We start from the raw sequence: 19751 nt of genomic DNA on the forward strand, positions 1-19751 counted from the left end.
TAAGTGTTCCGACCGACTGAAAAATCGAAACCTTAAATCCCCGTTCGTCACGTAACTTATAAAAATCACTCCAATCAATGACAAAGTCACTCAGTTTTTTGCTTTAGACGAATTCAACGTTTTATTCAATTCCAACCAACTCAAATTCTTTTATTTTCAAACTGTTCCTTTACTTTAACTTTTCTTTTGTATTATTTTTTCCGTGGTATTCTAAACCTTTTCCTTATTTCCATTATTATTTCCTGGGAATCTAAACCTTTTCCATTATTCCATTATTTCCGTGATGCCTTTTCTTTGCCTAAGTTCCATTTTTTAATTATTATGTCCGAAGACTATAGCTCCTTGCCTAGGTCTGAGCTTCATTTCTTTTTATTTCTTATGCCCGACTTCTTCGCTAGCCCATTCCAAAGTGATTATTCTTTTACGTCCAAGTCAGGACTCCTAGCTAGGTTTCAAAGTTCCATTTCAATTTTCCACCCCCATATTCAAAGTTCAGTTTATGTTTTTACCAATTTGCCATTTTGGCCAGAGCATCGGCCTTTACCCTCATTATTCTATCCCCTCATTTTCTCTTTTATTTATCTTAACTTTCACTTTTTACTAATGCACGTGCATGTCATATAATACCCAGAATCTTTGATCTGTCCTATCCAACCTAACAAGTTTTATTACTTTGTTTTTCAAGCGAACCGATCTCATCGGCCAAAGATTCTTTTTAAAGCAGTTTTACTTATTTTTCTTACACAAATATCCGGCTAAAGCTTTCTATACTGTTTTTTCAAGGAACGATAATAATCCAAGGTTTACAAAAAATATAAAACACAAATGAATACAAACACAAAAAACACGAATATTTTTGCGCGCGCGTGAATTAGGCCTAATTCTTATCAAAACATTCATAAACAAATGCACATCAATTAAAATTCATACACTAATTTTCAACATCCTCCCCCCCCTTGAAGTACGTTTTAAGTAGTTCAAGGAAGAGAGTTGTCTTTCGTCAAATTTAAATTTCCAAATGATATAAAAGTTGAACGGGTCGACGTAGTCGATTACCGTTCGGCAGTCTTATCATACATGAACGTATGATTTCGTTCCTACCTCTCATTACTTGTTCTATTACCGCTAATTTCCACATTGCTCGTGGTTTCATAGCGTCTTCTATCAAAACAACATCATTTAGTTTTAATTCTTTACTCGGTTCACCTTTCAATTGTGTTCGGAGATGAGCCGATCTCAACTCTAGCAATTAATTGGTTTTCCAACGGATCCAAAACCGATCCAAAACAGTTTGCCTGTATTTCAAGCGTTTAATAATTTCGCGTTTTGTTACCGTTGGCACATCTTCATTTGTAAACGTTTGTGATGGTAGAGTTGTCAGTCTTTTTCCCACTAAATAATGAGTTGGCGTTAATGGCCTTGGCTCTCCTGGGTCTTCATAGATGTATGTTATAGGGCGGGAGTTTATTGTCGCTTCAATTTCAATGAGAAGAGTCTCTATTTCTTCGTATGTTAGGTGGGCTCTTCCTAGTATCTTGCGGAGGGGTTCCTTAACGGAACGCACCATCCTTTCCCAAAATCCCCCCACCAGGGGGCCCTGTCTGCTATGTACCTCCACTTTATTTTTAAACTTCCATAATACTCCATTGCTTCTGGACTTCTCATTTTTTCTTGCAAGATTTTTAGATCCGCGTCTGCGCGTTTAAAATTTGAAGCGTTATCGCTGTAAATTATTTTGACCACTCCTCTTCGCGCAATAAACCGTCGAAATGCCATGAGAATGGCTTCTGTTGTGAGGTCCGTAACTAATTCTAGGTGGACAGCACGCGTTACTGCGCAGGTGAAAACTACGAAGTAACATTTTTTATCTGGTTTTGCATATATTGGACCACCGTGGTCTATGCAGCAAATTTCGAAGGGTGGAGCTGGGTTGATCCTTGCGTCCGGAAGTGGCGCCATTTCTGCTTTCATAGGATTGGCTTTATATCGCTTGCATCTTGGGCATGAATAAATGACTTTATTCACTAATTGCCTGATCTTTGGTATCCAATAGTGTTCTCTAATTTCCGTCAATACTTCGCTTTTACCTGCATGTTTCAATCTTACGTGTGTTTGCCATCCAATTAAATATGATAGTTGATGAGTTCCTGACAATATCCACGGGTGTCGCTCTCGGTAAGTCATGTTTGCCGCGTCTAAGCGCCCTCCCACACACATGACCCCTTGTTTATCCAAAAACGGGTTCAGTGATGTGATACTTGATTTACTCGATATTTCTTGTCCATTTTCCAAACTTTTTACTTTATCAAAGAAATCCTCATTTTACGCCTTCTTCACCCAAAACACTTCAGCAATCATTATTTCTTCCCCTGTCATTGGACCCTTTTTCTTTCTTGTACCTTATTTCTTGTGTTATGGATGAAACGCATAATCCACGCCGTTATGTTTAGGACTTGGTTCAAACTGCTATCCTTTTTCAAATTCAATAACCCTTCACATTTCTGTACCGGATGCATATAAGCGACTACTTCTTTCTTTTTTAACTCATCCTATATTTCAATAGGCAATTCTTGGTTTTCTCGAAATTTATTCTCTTCATTTACTAGATCTATATGTTTTCTAAGCCAAGTTGGTCCATGTAACCAAAGATCGCTTGAGGCGATTTCTTCTAAAGACTTCCCTCGAGTTGGAAGGTCGGCGGGGTTCTCTTGCCCGGACAATGATGCCATATTTCTGGTTCCGTTCGTGTTTGTATTTCGCGCACTCTGTTTATGACAAACTGTTTCCATCGGCTAGGAGATCCGCGGATCCATGCTAATACTATTTCCGAATTTGACCACATTATTACTTTTTGTGGCTTAATAGTCAACGTGTCCATTAATGTATTGTTAAATCGAGCGCCTATTAATGCACCCATCAGTTCTAGCCGTGGTATTGTTAATTTTTGATTCCCCAACGGGGTTACTCTTACTTTAGACGCGATCAGTATTAAATTAATTTCACCATTAGGATACATACATTTTAAATAGAACACTGTCGCATATGCACGTTCGCTTGCGTCTACAAAACCATGCAATTCTTTTGCTTCTGGTTTCAATTCCAATTGATTTTTATACTAAAACCTGGGTATTTCAAATTCTATCAATTTTGATAGTTCATTACACCAATCATTAAATTTCTTTTCTAAGTCTTTAGGTAAATCCTCATCCCAGTCTATTTTTCTAACCCACAGTTCTTGAAATATGAATTTTGCCCGGATTGTGAACGGGGCCAATAAACCCATAGGGTCAAATATACGTGCGACAGCTCTCAGTACTCCTATTTTAGTATTTTCTTTATTTATCATAAATTCCAAAATTGACGTAACTTCATAAGACAAATTGTCTGTCATTTCATCCCATAACATCCCCAAAACCTTAGTATTTGTAGGATTAGGTAGACCTTTCTTTTCTTGACTGTTATCATGTGACCCCCACTTATTTCTTTCGAATTACTTCTTATGATTCTCAAATTCATTCCCGCTTCTGACAATATCTTGGTTGCATCATTGATCAATTGGTCTGCCTCATCGGGGTTATCCTTTGTCGTAACTAAATCATCAACATATCTATCTTTTTCTAAACTTTCACTTGCCGCGGGGTATTTTTCTTTTGTTTTCTCTAAGTGGTGTAAAATGGTCGCATTCAATAGGAAGAGCGAAGTGGTTACCCCAAAGGGGACTTTAGTCATTCGATACTCTACTAAATTTTGTTTTTGTGGGTGATCTAACCCCTCAATCCAATGAAAACGCACGGCGTTCCTGTCTTTCTCCGCGATCCCTATAGTGCGAAAGGCTTTGGCTATGTCCCCCGTTATTCCTACTTTTTTCTCCCTAAAGCGCACTAATATGCGAAAAAGGTCCGGCAGTAAATTTGGTCCTGCCTCCAAACAATCATTTAGCGAGGGCATGCCTTTTGCCTGATAAGACGCGTCCTGAAAAATTCTTAACTTTGTTGTATCTCTTTCCTCCCTAAACACTCCCTGATGTGGTAAATATTATAATGGTCCCTTTGGTGGGGGGTACTCAAACTTACTTGGGACTCTTTCAATTATTCCTGATTCTAGTTGCTCATGAATAACCTCATCATACGCTTTCAACTTAATTGGGTTCGTTTCTAATTTTTTTATCAAATTCCAAGTTCGCCTTTTTGCTACCTCATAATTATCACCTAGAAATTGTACTTCCTTTTTCCAGGTTAAAGCTACTTCATATTGTCCATTTTTATATTCAATTTTTTCATTAACCTCTTTCAATACTTCATTTTCTTCAACTCCTTTTGCCGAATGAGCATTATCCAAAATGCCAATCGACTCATTATCCCAAAAGGCTCTCATTTGTTTCGACAACAAGTCTTCTTCACTAACCGAATACACCGATACTTTCATAACAGCTATAGCATGAGCTCCCACTCTATTTTTTGTGTCTTCCCCCCATGCAGGGTCCATCCCAGTTTCGTTTCTATCGCAACTAACGATTCATTAATTCTCTCCACCTTCCCCTGCGCTATTTTCCAAAAATAATCAGCTCCAATTAAAACATCTATTTTATCATCCTTTTCTCTTCTCTTCTTTTCTCGAGTGTCAGACAATTGGTAACCTCTTTCTTTTAATTCTTCCACTATATGACCTGATGGCACCGCCAAAATTGTACCTCATATGGACGGGGTTTCAAGCGCAGTTATCTCAACAATTTCTTCAGTTTCACAATTTTTCATGATAAGCTTAAATCTACGTCTGTTGGAAACTATGGGTGTTTCTCGTTCGAAAGGAAATACATTCAGGGTCTCGTCGCCTATTTCTTGTAACTTTAACTGATTTACGATTTCTTCTCTAACAAAGCATCTGTGGCTTCCCCCATCGAGTAAACACCGCACATTAGCTTCCTCCCCATTTGGGCCTATCATAACCGCTCTCAAGGTTTGCAAGTAAATTTCACCACCCCCTGTTTCTTCATCATGTGCTAATTTCATCATGTGCAATTTCATTATTACTTTGACTTGTAGATAGGTTTGATTCACCGGCACAATTTTGTTTTTGATTATCCTGACTTGCATCGCTACTTTCAGGAATTTGTCTGTCCTGTCTTCCATTAGGCCTATTAAACCCCTGCCGGTTTTGATTGTAATGATATCTATCCATATCCATGCAAAGAATTTTGTTGTGTGATCTCTTACAATTTTGACATTGTCTAAACTTTGTTTTGCAATGACTCGCTGTATGACCACTTCTCAAACACAAAAAACACAGCCTTCGGCGTATTGCTATTTCCCTTTTTTCTTTTGCGGGAACTTTCATACAGGTATAATAGGGATGCGATTCATTACAAAACACACAATAGTAAGGATATCTGGTATTTGTACTGGGAATACTTAGAGCCGTGGCTGACGCCAGTGACTTTAGGTGGGTATTTTGTGAGGGCTTGGGTTTATCTTTTTGGGGTTGACTCTGCTTTATTTGCATTCTCCCTGTTCTATGTATAGCCATAGCCTGTTCTTTTCTTTCTACCGTTTTCCTTAAAAGATTCAACACATTATCTACTGTCCAAGATCCCCTTTCTTTATCCTCTTTCCCAAACTCTTCTAACAAATCCAATGGAATTAATCCCCCTAAAATATGCGCGTATAATTCCATATTTTGAACTGTGAGTTGTCCTAACGCCTCTAAACTTCTAACTTCTATTTGGCAAGAATCGTGCAAGTGCCTCAATGCTTCGACATTAGTTGAATCATGAACTGGATTTAATTTTAACAAATTATTAATTCGTGCACTAGTTATCATTTCTTTTCTACCATATCTTTCTTCCAAAATATCTGCCGCTATTTTAAAGTTTTCTATACCGTCAATAGCCTTTTCGGCTTGACCTTCTAACAGGCCCGGATCAAGCCATATAGGTGAAAAATTCTATATTTATTTATTAATATCGAAATCATTGGCAAAATCCTCGAGGCTCGAGGACTTTATGTCAGAATGTCGTCTGCTTATAATATATAGGTTCCACACATAATTGTGGCATGGTCAAATAGATCACGCATTCCCGCTTCACAAAACTGCTAGCGCATCGTCTGCATGGGTTATGACCATTAACGAACGCTTATAATTCTCGTTCTTGGGAAAGTTTTTATGTGGCCTTTACACGCTCAATGTTTTGCGCAATTAAATGGGGGACATCTAAAAAATTCATCGTCTAAAAAATTATTCCCAAGACTTTTTACTAATTTACTCCGAAATCCATCAAGATGTTTAAAGCTCAATATTGTGAAAAAACCTAAGAACTTTATTTGACAAATATATTGATTAAATTCAACATGATATATTCAACTGTATTGAATATGTTTTGATCACAGTAAAATTGTTGATGTGGAGTTCTTAGACCGGGTACAATTTTATCGTCCAAACATTACATATAAAGCGTCAAATACACAAACTTTAATGTAATTCAAAAGCGAAATATTGTTCAATTGTTCGAATAACATTTTGCGCGATAAACACTCGTTTAGATTTTTTTTCGCAAGTATTGTCAAAAATTTACACTAAATGATGATCAATTTCCAAAAAAAAATATTGTGGCAATATATTTGAACTTTTTTTGAGCCAATTATTGAGCGTATACGGTCCCCTTAAGTCCAGTTTTCATTGCAACATGGGCTTTCTATTATGTACCCAGTGGTATGTTAATGTAAAAAACGTGGGGCCCGTTGTTTTAGTTGTAAAGTAAAAATAAACGTTTTCCAGACTAACTTTTCTGCAAAGTTCAAATCCACAATATTTTTTAGGAAATGGAACATCATTTGCAATAAATGTTGCACAATGTTTCCATAAAAACCTGAAAATACATATTGTACGAGTTTCTTATTGCTCAATGTTATTTGAACAATTGAACGAAATTCCGCATTCGAATAACATTAAACTTTGTGTTTTTGACACCTTATTTTCGTGGTTTCTAAACCTTTTCCTTATTTCCATTATTATTTCCTAGGTATCTAAACCTTTTCCATTATTCCATTATTTCCGTGATACCTTTTCCTTTTCCTAAGTTCCTTTTTTTTAATTATTATGTCCGAAGACTATAGCTCCTTGCCTAGGTCTGAGCTTCATTTCTTTTTATTTTTTATATCCGACTAAGGACGTCTAGCTTCTTCGCTAGCCCATTCCAAAGTGATTATTCTTTTTACGTCCAAGTCAGGACTCCTAGCTAGGTTTCAAAGTTCCATTTCAATTTTCCACCCCCATAATCAAAGTTCAGTTTATGTTTTTACCAAATTTGCCATTTTGGCCAGAGCATCGGCCTTTACCCTCATTATTCTATCCCCTCATTTTCTCTTTTATTTATCTTAACTTTCACTTTTTACTAATGCACGTGCATGTCATATAATACCCAGAATCTTTGATCTGTCCTATCCAACCTAACAAGTTTTATTACTTTGTTTTTCAAGCGAACCGATCTCATCGGCCAAAGATTCTTTTTAAAGCAGTTTTACTTATTTTTCTTACACAAATATCCGGCTAAAGCTTTCTATACTGTTTTTTCAAGGAACGATAATAATCCAAGGTTTACAAAAAATATAAAACACAAATGAATATAAACACAAATGAATACAATCACAAAAAACACGAATATTTTTGCGCGCGCGTGAATTAGGCCTAATTCTTATCAAAACATTCATAAAAAATGCACATCAATTAAAATTCATACACTTATTTTCAACATTGACTTCCCAGAATAATACGTCTTTTCCAAAATATTGTTGTTTATCTTCTTTGACTTCGCGAAATAATATGCCTTTTCGAAATTATTTTTTATCTTCTTTGACTTCCAAAAATAATATGCCTTTTCAAAAAAATTGTTGTTTATCTTCTTTGACTTCCCAAGATATTGTTGATTGTCATCATTGACTTCCCAAAATTATTGTTTATCTTCTTTGACTTTCCAGAATAACATGCCTTTTCCAAAATATTTTTGTACATTTTCGTTGCCTTTCCGAAATAATATGCCTTTTCCAAAATATTTTGTGGTTATATTGATTGACTTCCCAACTTAGGTTATGTTTTTTTTTACTATTTTAGGATTGTTTTGTAAAAACAAGTAAGGTTTCGTGTCCTTTAATGGGGATTGCGAACATAGTCATGCAGTGACGCACAGGGACAATACACGTGTTGCCAAATTGAGAGGTCATTACGGATTTTTAGAAAAAATAATCCAAATGTCTCGACGCCTAAATGTTGCGGAGCCTAAATGTCACGGTGCTAAATGCCGCGGCGCCTATTTGTCTCGGCGCCTAATTGTCTTGGCGGCTAAATGGCGGCGCCTAAATAACCAGCGCCTAAGTGGCGGCGCCTAAATGTCATGGACCGCTTAGAAGCACCGCTATAGGCAGTGCGAGCTGACTAGCCTAATGCCTGTAGTGAACTTTGGCACCGTCTGGCGGTGACCCTTGGTGCGAGGGAGAATACACCAATGGTGGCCTCGCCCCTTTGTGTTTTCCGAAATGGTCTTTAAGCGTGCTAAAATGATTACGCGTAATACGTAACTGGTGTACAAGTAGCACCAACAATGTAGAAAGGGTTGGTAACAATTCAAATGAAGACCGAGTTATGACCAAGAAATTCTAAAGCACGGAGAGCGAAATTACAGTGCAATCTTTTCTTCATAGAGGCGACAATAGAAATGTAGCATTTCGATTGACCAAATTAAATGTATTTATTAGCGCAACACCCTTGTTTGGCATCCACTATTAAATATTTACATTTTCCTTTCGAATTATGTAAAAGTTCGCTTGCTCTTTTTAGAAAGTCAGTAGAATATTTCAAATATTCAATATTGATTCCTCAACACGTACTCCCTTCAAAATAATTAATTTCATGATAAAATATCTTCGGAAAATGTAATTGTTCTCTAAAAAGCGTAGATATGTCATTTTTTCAATTAATTTAGAGGGAATGGATTGATTAACAGTAAAATCAGTTGATTGAATGTAATATTGATTGAAGATGTAACCGTAAAATTAAAATGTAGGAAAGGGGGCCTAATTTCACGTCTCACAAAGAATTTAAATTAAAACAATAAAAAATTAAGAAGTTCCCAGGTTCCCGTTTAAAGGACTTATTGTCCATAAGGTTTTCAGAGATAAATAATACTAGGTTTAATAATAAACAGTTTTAAATCAAAAAAAAAGAAAAGATAATTTCAACGCGGTTACAAAAAAGGGTAGCATCCTTCATCTACTAAATTTCTTCTTCGTCTAAAAAAAGTCCCCGTTCCCGCGTTGTCCGTATTCAATACAATGAGAAAGCCAAAAAAAGAGAGGACCCTCTGTAGAGGTAATGTTACAATTAAAAAAAACCGAACTGCGCTTATAATAGAAAAGGAGTTCGAAACTTTCAAAAAACAAGCTGGGTTTTTCTGCACTCCCGGGCCGTGAGCTTGCTCATAACCAATTTATTTCGTTCTTAAACTTAATCGTTAGCTTCTAATAAAGACAACATCTTAATAGCTCTTCTAATAATCATTCCCGAGGGTAATTTCAAGGAGCACGATCGAATACGTCCGTCGCGACCAACATGAGCTTCAAGGACCCGCGCGAGCCTCCACTGTTGCCTAGCTAACTTCTCGTCTGAGATGAGAACCACATCTCCCGACCTAATTTCACGACCCGTTTTCACGCGATGAACTTCGTGAGCTGGCTTCAACTCGAGCAGCTACTCATGATTCCACCTCTGCCATAAGCGATTCAGGATCGTCTGAAGGTACTTCCATCGTTTCCGCAAGTCACTGGATCTGTTGTCTAAGATTGAAGAATGTTGAGGAATAGAGGTCAATCGTCTTCCAATAAGGAAATTCCCAGGTGTGAGCGGTTCCGGATCAGTAGAATCGTCATTCAAATAGGTGATTGCTCTACTATTGATAGTGGCCTCGGTTTCTGTCAACACCGTTACCATTTCTTCAAAGTTGAGGAAAGCATTCCCCAAAGTCTTCTTCAAAGCCATTTTGACAGATTTAACCAGACGCTCGTAAAATCCCTCATACCAGGGCGCTCGTTCAATGATAAATTTCCACTGGACACCCCGTGACCATAGAAATTCTCCAATCTTCTTTTTGTTTCAATGTTTCCAAACGGCTATTAGCTCTCGGTTTGCCTTCTGGAATGTTTTGGCATTGTCCGAATATATCGTGTGGATCAGACCTCTTCTGGACACAAACCGTCTAAATGCCAGCAAGAAACATTCAGTGGATAAATTGGAAACCAACTCTAAATGTATAGCTCTCGTGGTTCCACAGGTGAACAAGGCGATATACGCCTTCTCTCTCTCTTTCCTTCTAATCCTTTAATGTAAATAGGACCTGCGAAATCGACCCCTGTTATCATAAAAGGCGCCGATTCTTTAACTCTGTCTTTGGGGAGTGGAGCCCATTCCACGTCCTTCGGTTTTACTCCCCACTTCTTGCAAATGAGACAATCACGTAGGACCCTTTTTGTGGTCTGTCTGGCTTTGGGTACCCAAACATTTCCCTCAGCTGCGTGAGGGTAGCGGCAGTACCCGTATGCATGACTTCTTGGTGGGCATGCATGATAATCATGTGGGTAAATCGGTGGTCGTTCGGGAGAAGAATAGGATGTTTGGTCTCGAAGGAGAATTCGGACTCTTGCAGTCTTCCACCTATTCGTATTACGTCATCCTCGTCTAGAAAGGGTTTCCATTGCACGATTTTTGATTTCAGTAGTAGTTCTTCCTTATTTTTAATTGCAAGATACTCTTCTTCAAAGTTTTCCCTCTGGACTAATTTGATCCAATAGAGTTTGGCTTGCCACAATTCTTCTGTGGTCAAAAAATCGCTTTTGATTTTGTTCTTCTTAGCGGTAGGAGTGTAACGCTTTACCCATGCCGTTACTCTGACCAATTTTCTAACTTCTTCGTATTTATTTAGGTTGAGTAGGGGTTTTGATTTCGTTTTGACTCCTACATAGTTTTCGGCTATTGTTTGCCGTGTAACTCTTCTTTCTTCATCTATTTTCTTTTGATCGGGTTCCATAGATTCCTTTAACTAGAATTCTCTTGCTTGCTTCTATTCCTTGTCCCCTACTTAACACATCCGCGGGGTTTTCCTTCCCTGTACAGTGGTTCCAAGAGTGGGGTTCCGTCAGTGTTTGAATCTCTGAGACTCGGTTGGAAACGAATGGTTTCTAATCTTCAGGTGAACCCCGTATCCAACTGATGGTTATGGTGGAATCGCTCCAGTAGTAGATACCGGCTTCTTGAATAGAAAACATCTTCCTCAACCGAGTGGTCAATCGCGCGCTGATTAATGCTCCAAGCAATTCTAATCGGGTAGAGTTATCTTCTTAATTGGTGCTACTCGTGTCTTCGAGGCCACCATAGAGACGTGTATCTTCCCTGTCTCGGTTACGTATCGAACATATAAGACAGCCCCGTAGGCCCTCTCGCTGGCGTCCGAAAAACAATGTAATTGGCATTGTACTACTTCCTCGTCTCTATTGGGCCCGTAAAATCTAGGAATAGTTATTTTTCCCATATTCTCCAAGTCTGCGCACCATTCATGCCATTCCTAAGCTAATTCTTCCGGTAAAGGATCATCCCAATCAACTCCCTTTTGCCAGATTCTTTGGAAAAGCATCTTAATTTTCACGACAAAGGGCGAAATCAGACCCAAGGGATCAAATAACTTGGCTGATATTTTCAGTACGCTGCGCTTCGTATCTTCGAGGATGTATAATGATTGGATTATACCAAAAACTTCATAACTAAAGTAGTCAGTTGGTGGATTCCACGGAAGTCCCAGTACTTTTCTGATAGGGCTATCTTCTAGTGATGAAACGTCAAATTCTTCCATCCTTAAGCGTTCGCGAAATCTCGAGCCTGAAATTTCCTTAAATTCATTTTCGCCGCTTGGAAAATTTCGCTCGCTTCCTTGGCAATTGTATAAGCCTTCTCCTCGCTTTCCTCTCCCGATAATAAATCATCCGCAAACGTATCTCGGCCAATTACCTGGCTGGTTTCAGGGTACTGATTGGAGTACTTTCCTGCATGGTATCGTATAGTCTTCGCCAGTAACAATGGGCTGGCTGAGACTCCAAAAAGCACGCGCGTGAATTGCAATTCTATAATCTTCCACGGTCCCTCAAACTCAACGGGTTCTTGGAACCACAGGAATCTGACAGCATTCCTGTCTTCATTGTGAATCTTGATTTGAAGGAAGGCCTTCTCAATGTCCGCTGTCATTACAACACGATGTAACCGGAACTTGACCAGTACGTCCAAGAGGTCTGGGTTAAGGTGAGGGCCTGTGAGGACACATTCATTCAGGGACGCTTTTCCCCTTTCACGGGCTGAGCCGTCGAAGACAATCCTGACCTTCGTAGTTTCTCTTTCCATGTCAACTACCGGCCTATGAGGCAGGTAGCTAATCGGGCCTTCTTCTGACTTTTCACAAACTGGCTCCACAATGCCTTCCTCTAAATAATAGTTGAAGGTTTTCCGGTATTCGAAGAAAAGCTCTGGGTTATTCTTGAATTGTGGTATTTGGTTAGGAAGTCTGCGCTTAGGGCCAAATAGTTGAGAGATAATTCTTCTTGGGGTTTCTTGGAAATTTCTTCTTGTACCGGAATTTCAATACCGATGGAGTTAACACAAACTGTGCCAATTTCAACTTGGTTATCTTGATTGGAGATTTCCGTCGGTCCTTGTACAATCCAACCAAAAGTACTCTCTAAAGCGGTTAATCCGTTTCCGTTTAATTTCTCGAATCGTCCAGTTATGAATCTCCAATAGAAATCAGATCCAATTAGAATTGATAGTCCTTCTTCTCTAGTCTTGTTGTAATTGGGACTATCGGCCATGGGTAGATTTTTATTCTCAGGCGCCTTCTTTATTTCTTCCCCAGGAACGTTGAACACTGCTGTGTTAATCGTGGGGGTTTCCAGGGCTACAACCTTTATCCATTTGTTTGCGTCCCTTAAGCTGCAGACTTCAAAAGCCATAAGCTTCGGAGCATCTGGTATACTTCTGGTCAGCCTACATCGGAAATTAAATAATAAGGCGTTTTCTACGGTTTTAGGGAATACGCGATAAAATAATGGCTAAAATCAACCCTAGATTTGACATGAAAATAAATTAAATAATTAAGACTGAAATAACAGATATTAATCAAAAATGTCTTGATTAGAATCAAGACTAAAGTATCGATAAGACTAGGGTTATCACTGGACTGAAGATTCAGATATGAATTTTTATTTTAAATTGAAACTTAAATGCATGCTTAAGAAAAAACAACGTTCCATTACCGTTTTCCGTTGAAATAACTTATTTTACTGGTAATCAATTTCTAAAATTTACTTATCTCGACTTTTCGACCACAATTACATTCCCCGAAATCATTTTGTCATTACATTAATTACTTTTGAGAGATATCGTGTCAAACAAAGCTTTAACACAACAAAAAACCGTAATGGCAGTCTGTTTAGCAGCTATGACCAAAAAGTTACAAGAACCCTATAAACCTTTCGATACTAACATATCATGAACAAACTAGAGTCTAACCCGCTAATAGTACGACCAGGTAGAAATGAGGTAACTTGGAGTGGAAATATTATCATGTACAACCTGCGGCACTGAAACTCTCCCAGTGTACCTTGTGACGCCTCTACCGAAAATTATTTATTAGCGCGATTGTATTTCTATGAGAAGTACCTCCTATTTTTAAGACAGAGGGACCATCCTTTTCGATTCCGAACAGTAAAACCCTATCAAAAACCCTGAGAATGCTGGGAGGACTTCGGTTCCAGGCGCAGCCCACTCGATCATGCTCTAAAGATTAGTTACTATTTTCACCACCATCCCCCTCTGCTAACTTGAAGAAACCTTCCTTCTCATTTATCTGATCTTTACTGGGGTCATCCCCTTGACTTTACGTTCGCTAAAACTACTATCATGGGTTTATTCATTTCAAACCTAAACGTCCAAAAATTGGAATTCTTTTTTCTTTTTGTGGAACTAAGAACTTACAAATGTATATAAGGTTGTGTCGTGCGAAATCATATAGTCTCTAACCATTGATTGAAACTAGGCAGAAATAGAGGAGTAACCCTAATAATGCCCTGAGCTATGAGAAAGAACAGAATGATGGTTGCCTAAAGTACACTTGATATTACATCATTGTGCATAACCACGAGTAAAAATCTTACTGTCCCTATTCAATTTGTCGCGATCGTTTTTAGAATAATTAAATAGTTCCACAACGAACAGTGCCAGGCAAGAATGGAGATGTAACGTCTATAGGAACCTTTTAAAACGCAAATTCATACCCGTACTCTCTCAAAAGTAATTAATGTATGATGAAATGTTTTCAGGGAATGAAATTGTGGTCGAAAATCCGAGATAAGTAAATTTTTGAAATTGATTACCAGTAAAATAACATATTTCAACGGAATACGGTAATGGAACGTTGTTTTTTTTCTTAAGCACGCCTTTTAGTTTCAATTTAAAATAAAAATTAATATCTGATCCTTCAGTCAAGTGATAACCATAGTCTTATCGATACTTTTTAAGTCTTGATTCTTGATGTGGGGTGGCGTAGCGGCTAGCGCTTTCGCCTCGCAGCAAAAGGATCCTGGGTTCGATCCCGGACTGTGGCACCGGATGAAAATCTGGGAACAAATACTTCTGCGTATAGTTTGCAAGTTCTCTCCCCGCTTTTTAAAAGGAGTTTTCCTCCGCGGTCTAACCCGGTTTCTCCTTTCCATCAAAACTTACAGAGGTTAACGGTAATAGTTAGTATAGGGCGCTGTAGGTTAGCTGTGGCATAGGGGCTAGCCACCACTCCTCTATGCATTGTAAAGGGACCCACCTGTAAATAAGCCACATGCTTAGTGTGGATATCCCTTCATAGACAAAAGCCCAGATTATTATTATTATTAGTGCTTAAAATTATGATCTGTTTCATCATTTATGACATCTGATAGCGATATCTGTTCCGTAAAATCGTCAACAGCTCATTGAAAGTCATATTCACCTTCAGTTTTAAAATCCGATCTGATAAGAAGGATGTTAGCCAACTCCCTTGTGGTATCTGACCGATTTATGACCTATTATCTGCTCAAATATTTGTTTTATGTAACAGAAAGTGGGTTTGTAGTTTTAGATACTAATTTTGTACACACTCTCTACTTAAACATGAACTCTATAGTTAATCAGTCAGGACTAATTGTGTTTTGATAAATCATCGCATACGATAAGAACTTTTCACAACCACTCAATTTATGACATCTTTATTAAGAAGGGGTAACAAATACAAAATGAAACGAAGTAGTGATTTAGACTAGATTGTCGCCTGGTCAATCATCGTCCATCATTCCTTCAGACACATCGCCGCACAAATAGTTTCCGGCTTCAAGGAGCAACGCTTTGCTCGTTCCAAATCACTTCCTTTGGAAAAGATTCTCTCCGGAGGTACAGATGACCCCTGCATAGCAAAAAAATCCCTGGCCATCTTTCCAACCAACTGGTACTCAATCTCATGGACCTGTAAGTGGTTGAATGGTTTAACATTGACTAATAGTCATTAGTACGTCATACGCACGTTACCTTCCACCATTGCATTATGTCAGTGTGGGGTGGCACCACATCTGCTTTCAAATACCTCTGCAATTCAGCACCTTTGTTCGCTTTCTTCTGCCTTTTTGGGTGAAAAGCAAGGAACGGGTCTTACGTGTCCAAGGTGCTGTGGTTGGCATTAGAAGTAGATAATACTACGTCTTTTTCGTAATAATCCGTGTATACTGACAGAACAATGGCCTTGATTTTTTTACACATGTTCTTATCAAAATTCTCTTTCGCAAAGTCCAATTTTAAGGTAGGGTTCATAACTAAACGCATAAATACAAAGTACTTTTCTGTAATATGGACATAGACGGGAAACAATGATGATGAAAGCTTACCCATTGAAATCCAATAAACATTTGTCTCCGACAATTTGAAGTACTTTTCCACCTTGTCCTTAGCTTTTGAGGCAACTGTTTTAAGAGCACCATTAGAATTTTGAATGTGTCGTTCCAGCTTTTCCAACAGCCAAACGTATATTGGCACGACCAACGACAATGTAGCGCTTTTCGACTGCGAAACTCTTTTCGTCGCTGTATCAAAGTCCTGAAACAAAGGTATAAAGGAATTGTTCCGTTGACCACTTGGGTTATAAGATAGCCATTAACGTCGTGCCGAACCTTTAGAATGTCCATTAATGATGTCAAAGGCACCCAATCAGCCTCATCAAGATGGTATTTATTAAGATCCCTGTCACTAGTTGTAATTGATGTCAGCGACTATCGATAATACGAATACAATTAGAGGACTTTGATATCCCAACGTACCCATAAGTATGCTGACGGTTGATAACCAAGTAAATCCTAGTTCCAACTTACCTGCCTAAGTGAATGACCTCTCTCTATCATTGCGTATGTGGATCCCCACCTTGTCTTGACATCTAATATCAACTTTTTATCTGGAAGACCGTATGCCACGTTGAATTCTGAGAGTTTCTCACCTTTTAGAGGTGACAATCTCAAGGTCACAACGATACGTCTAAGCTATGGATGGAAATTTAAGATTTATTCTAAGAAATATTAACCGTGACACCGCCTACCTTTGTTATCGAAGAACATATATCATCAGCGGTCTCATCAACTGACGAGTTATGTTCAAGGATATCGAGGCAGTCATTCTCTTCATGCTTGGCTTCAGATTTAAGAACTTTCAACATTTCCTGGACTGAAATGTTAAGAACATGTGCCAAGCACCTAACACGAGTGTCAGATGAAAACATGAAGCCTGTCTCGTCTTTCCGTTTTTCTAGTTCCTTAGTAAAGGTACCATTGTTCGACGCGTTGTCCATGGTAACACTGAGTACCTAAAAGCCCGAGCCGTTAGCAAATGTAGGATATCCGCCTAAACACACAGCTATGTTGTCCCGTACCTCCTTTATATCTCTTTCATTGAGAAGTGTAATGAATTTGTCGCAAATATCCTTTCCCGTATGACTGCCCGGAAAAAATAGAAAGCCAACAAGTACTTCGTGTACTTGCCAGTCATTATCAAGCCAATGACCCGTAACTGCTATAAAGGGCAACATATTTTTAGATGTCCAGCAGTCATGTGTAAAAGACAATACGCCAGTGGTTTTCTGCAAACGACATTAAAGGTGGTTATCAGAAATGGGTCTGAGAAGAAGGTATTGATAAGACCTACTTGAAGAAGACGTTTAATATTTTCTGTCTCGACCGAATACGCTTTTAGTATATCAGTTTTAATAGTAGGTCCTGCGACCTTTAAGCAAGAGTCAAACATACTGGATTTAAACATCTAAGTAAATCTCTAAAACTTTCGTCCTCGAAAACTTGAAATGGTTGGCGAGTTAATATGATAAAATGTAATAATTTAGACCGAGGATAATGTAAGTTAGGGACCGAATCCTGTACGTAGAAGATAAGAGTGAGTAATTAAACAATGTCTAGGTTTACGATTCCATACTTGGTTTGACGTCGGGACAATCCTCGCAGATATGGCAGGACCTTCATAGTTTCCCTCGACGTCCAATCCCCAACAAATATACAATTTGTCTGGATGTTTTATAAGTAAATGGGTTCGCATGTTACCAGTTCTTTGGTTAGATTTCTTATCCTGAACATAGCGTTTACATTCTTAAAATGTTTTGTTTTGACAAAGACACACAAAGATAAAATGTTTAACGCCACTTCATACAATTATCTAAAAAACTTGAACCCAATTTACCATAACCACCATATTAACAAATTGGACATCTATTTTGTGAACCTCTTCTAACCAAAGAAGAATTAAAAACAAATGGAAAAAAGCCATACTTACTTGTCACAATATAGACATTTTGCAAAGTCTTTGGTAACACCGTCTGTAAGAACTACGTGTTCAGCTAGATTCCCACTCGACCGAAAAAACCCGGCGGAAATCACGCAACCGACGGAAGAAATTTTAACTTACGCCGGAATCCGGCGGTAGACCGTTCACACTACGACTGAATTTAGAGTTTGGCGGTAGATATTATTGGGTCACGTGATAGATTTGAGTAGTTTCCACAACATCTATTTCGCGCTATGAAGTGATTAATTTGTCCCCTTGTCGCTTAGATCATAGTACAAGAAGGGATAATTTCTAACCTCCTCAATAAAATCTTCTTTATTTATCTAATCTCTTTTTACTTCCTTTAGTTTCATTTCTCTATCTTGGTGGTATGTTTCCGATAAGCCTTGGTCAACCACAAAAAAATGGCGGCTATCAATCTATCTCGCGTATGAGTGCGCTCTTGAAATTTATGACGTAATCAGTATGATAATTTCATTGGCTGCTGAGACACTGGCGTAACGCCGAACACGACCGAAAAAAATAGAACACAACTTACGCCCGGCCGAACGGTAATTCCGTAGGGCTTGGCGTAAAGATATTTCGGTCAAGCCCCTTTCTGCCGGTTTTCCGTCCTGTTTTCCGGCGAGTGGGAATCTAGCTTTAGAGTCTGAAATGCTTCCACACATAACTTCTGTAACTTCGCGCAGGGGCAGGAGCCAGTTCCGGCACGTCAATGATATCACTCGTTACGCACGCCATTAACATTAGCGTTCCGAAATACGTTTAGGAGGCGCAAATACCTAAGGTACAGAGACCTATACTTCACGTTCAAACGCGACGTTGAAAACTAAATGGTGATTCTGCTAAACACTGCCCTATATAAAAATGCGCGTACGTTTTTTAGGGACGCAGCCGTTTTCCTAATATTGGCCTATACCGCGTATTTTAGTTAATTGACAAAAAAGGAGGGGGGCCTTCAAAACCTTTCTTTATGAAAAAACGAACACCTCAATGCCTATTAGAGTTTCACCTATCCAGGATACAAGCGAAAAGTGACGTAATCCGATTTTACGTCAGATACCACAGATAACCGAAAAAATGTCAACAACATCGTATTGATGTCAGATACGATGTAATCCGAATGTTTATCTAAAAAATGCATCTGATCTGAGTCAACACTGGGTCTCAATTGTATAACCGATAGCTGAAAGGAAGGAATTATATCTGAGCTGTTCGGATCAGAAATCGGATATTCATGTTCAGTTTAAAGCACTAATTATTATTATCAAGACATTCGATTATTATCTTATGAACTAATGGTTATACTTGGAGTCTGCCCATTCAACCGAATACCATTGGAACGAATCCAATTCGTCCGAAAATTTCTAGCAAGTATTTTAAAATCTAGCCCAATGGCGGTTTTCTATAAAAATGGGAATTTTTTCCCATTCAATCGAATCCCATCGAATCCCATTGGAACGAATTCCCTTCAACCGAAAGTATATTAGTTTTATAAATAATTTCACAATGTTACGCCTTTTCCAAAATATTGATGTTTAGCTTCATTGACTTCTCAAATAATATGCCTTTTCCAAAACATTACTGTTATTTTAGGTTAGGTTAGGTTAGGTTAAGTTGGGTTAGGTTACACTGAGAGAAAATAGTTCTGTAAAAATTACAGAAATCTTCTGGCAGCACGTGATGCCTGAAAACTAATGTAAATTGTACAGATAAGTCTGCCCATTGATTTTTCAGAAAAAACAAGTAGTATTAACAGATGTTTCGTTATTGCTAAGAACAGAAATGTTCTGTTCAGATGTAAAATATAA

The 19751-nt window shown here is 38.4% G+C and overlaps 4 protein-coding genes across 4 annotated transcripts; all 4 read right to left on the bottom strand.

Annotated features, from left to right (window-relative positions):
- Positions 1 to 1202: 1202 nt before the first annotated feature.
- On the bottom strand, positions 1203 to 7337 carry LOC149640724 (uncharacterized). Its single transcript, XM_089850700.1, has 13 exons — positions 7296 to 7337; positions 5829 to 5940; positions 5214 to 5771; positions 4772 to 5170; positions 4513 to 4666; positions 4074 to 4399; positions 3495 to 3917; positions 2972 to 3087; positions 2604 to 2792; positions 2400 to 2549; positions 1763 to 2316; positions 1613 to 1694; positions 1203 to 1295 (listed from the first exon to the last, which is right to left on the bottom strand). Exons 1-13 carry the CDS (start codon positions 7335 to 7337, stop codon positions 1203 to 1205), a joined length of 3198 nt encoding a protein of 1065 aa, XP_089706826.1.
- A 2155-nt stretch (positions 7338 to 9492) lies between these two features.
- Positions 9493 to 10023, bottom strand: LOC149640725 (uncharacterized). Its single transcript, XM_089850701.1, has 2 exons — positions 9788 to 10023; positions 9493 to 9676 (listed from the first exon to the last, which is right to left on the bottom strand). Exons 1-2 carry the CDS (start codon positions 10021 to 10023, stop codon positions 9493 to 9495), a joined length of 420 nt encoding a protein of 139 aa, XP_089706827.1.
- Positions 10024 to 11889: 1866 nt separating this feature from the next.
- Positions 11890 to 13034, bottom strand: LOC149640726 (uncharacterized). Its single transcript, XM_089850702.1, has 2 exons — positions 12657 to 13034; positions 11890 to 12561 (listed from the first exon to the last, which is right to left on the bottom strand). The coding sequence occupies exons 1-2, from the start codon at positions 13032 to 13034 to the stop codon at positions 11890 to 11892; spliced, it is 1050 nt and encodes a 349-aa protein (XP_089706828.1).
- Positions 13035 to 15756: 2722 nt separating this feature from the next.
- LOC149640727 (uncharacterized) lies at positions 15757 to 16939 on the bottom strand. The gene is made up of 5 exons (XM_089850703.1): positions 16691 to 16939; positions 16470 to 16634; positions 16272 to 16370; positions 15990 to 16197; positions 15757 to 15944 (listed from the first exon to the last, which is right to left on the bottom strand). Exons 1-5 carry the CDS (start codon positions 16937 to 16939, stop codon positions 15757 to 15759), a joined length of 909 nt encoding a protein of 302 aa, XP_089706829.1.
- Between the last annotated feature and the right edge of the window lie 2812 nt (positions 16940 to 19751).

The sequence above is a fragment of the Phalangium opilio genome, unplaced genomic scaffold (genome assembly GCF_054372755.1).
Source record: "Phalangium opilio isolate 3A_F unplaced genomic scaffold, DU_Popi_V2 ptg000093l_1, whole genome shotgun sequence".
Lineage (NCBI taxonomy): Eukaryota > Metazoa > Arthropoda > Arachnida > Opiliones > Phalangiidae > Phalangium > Phalangium opilio.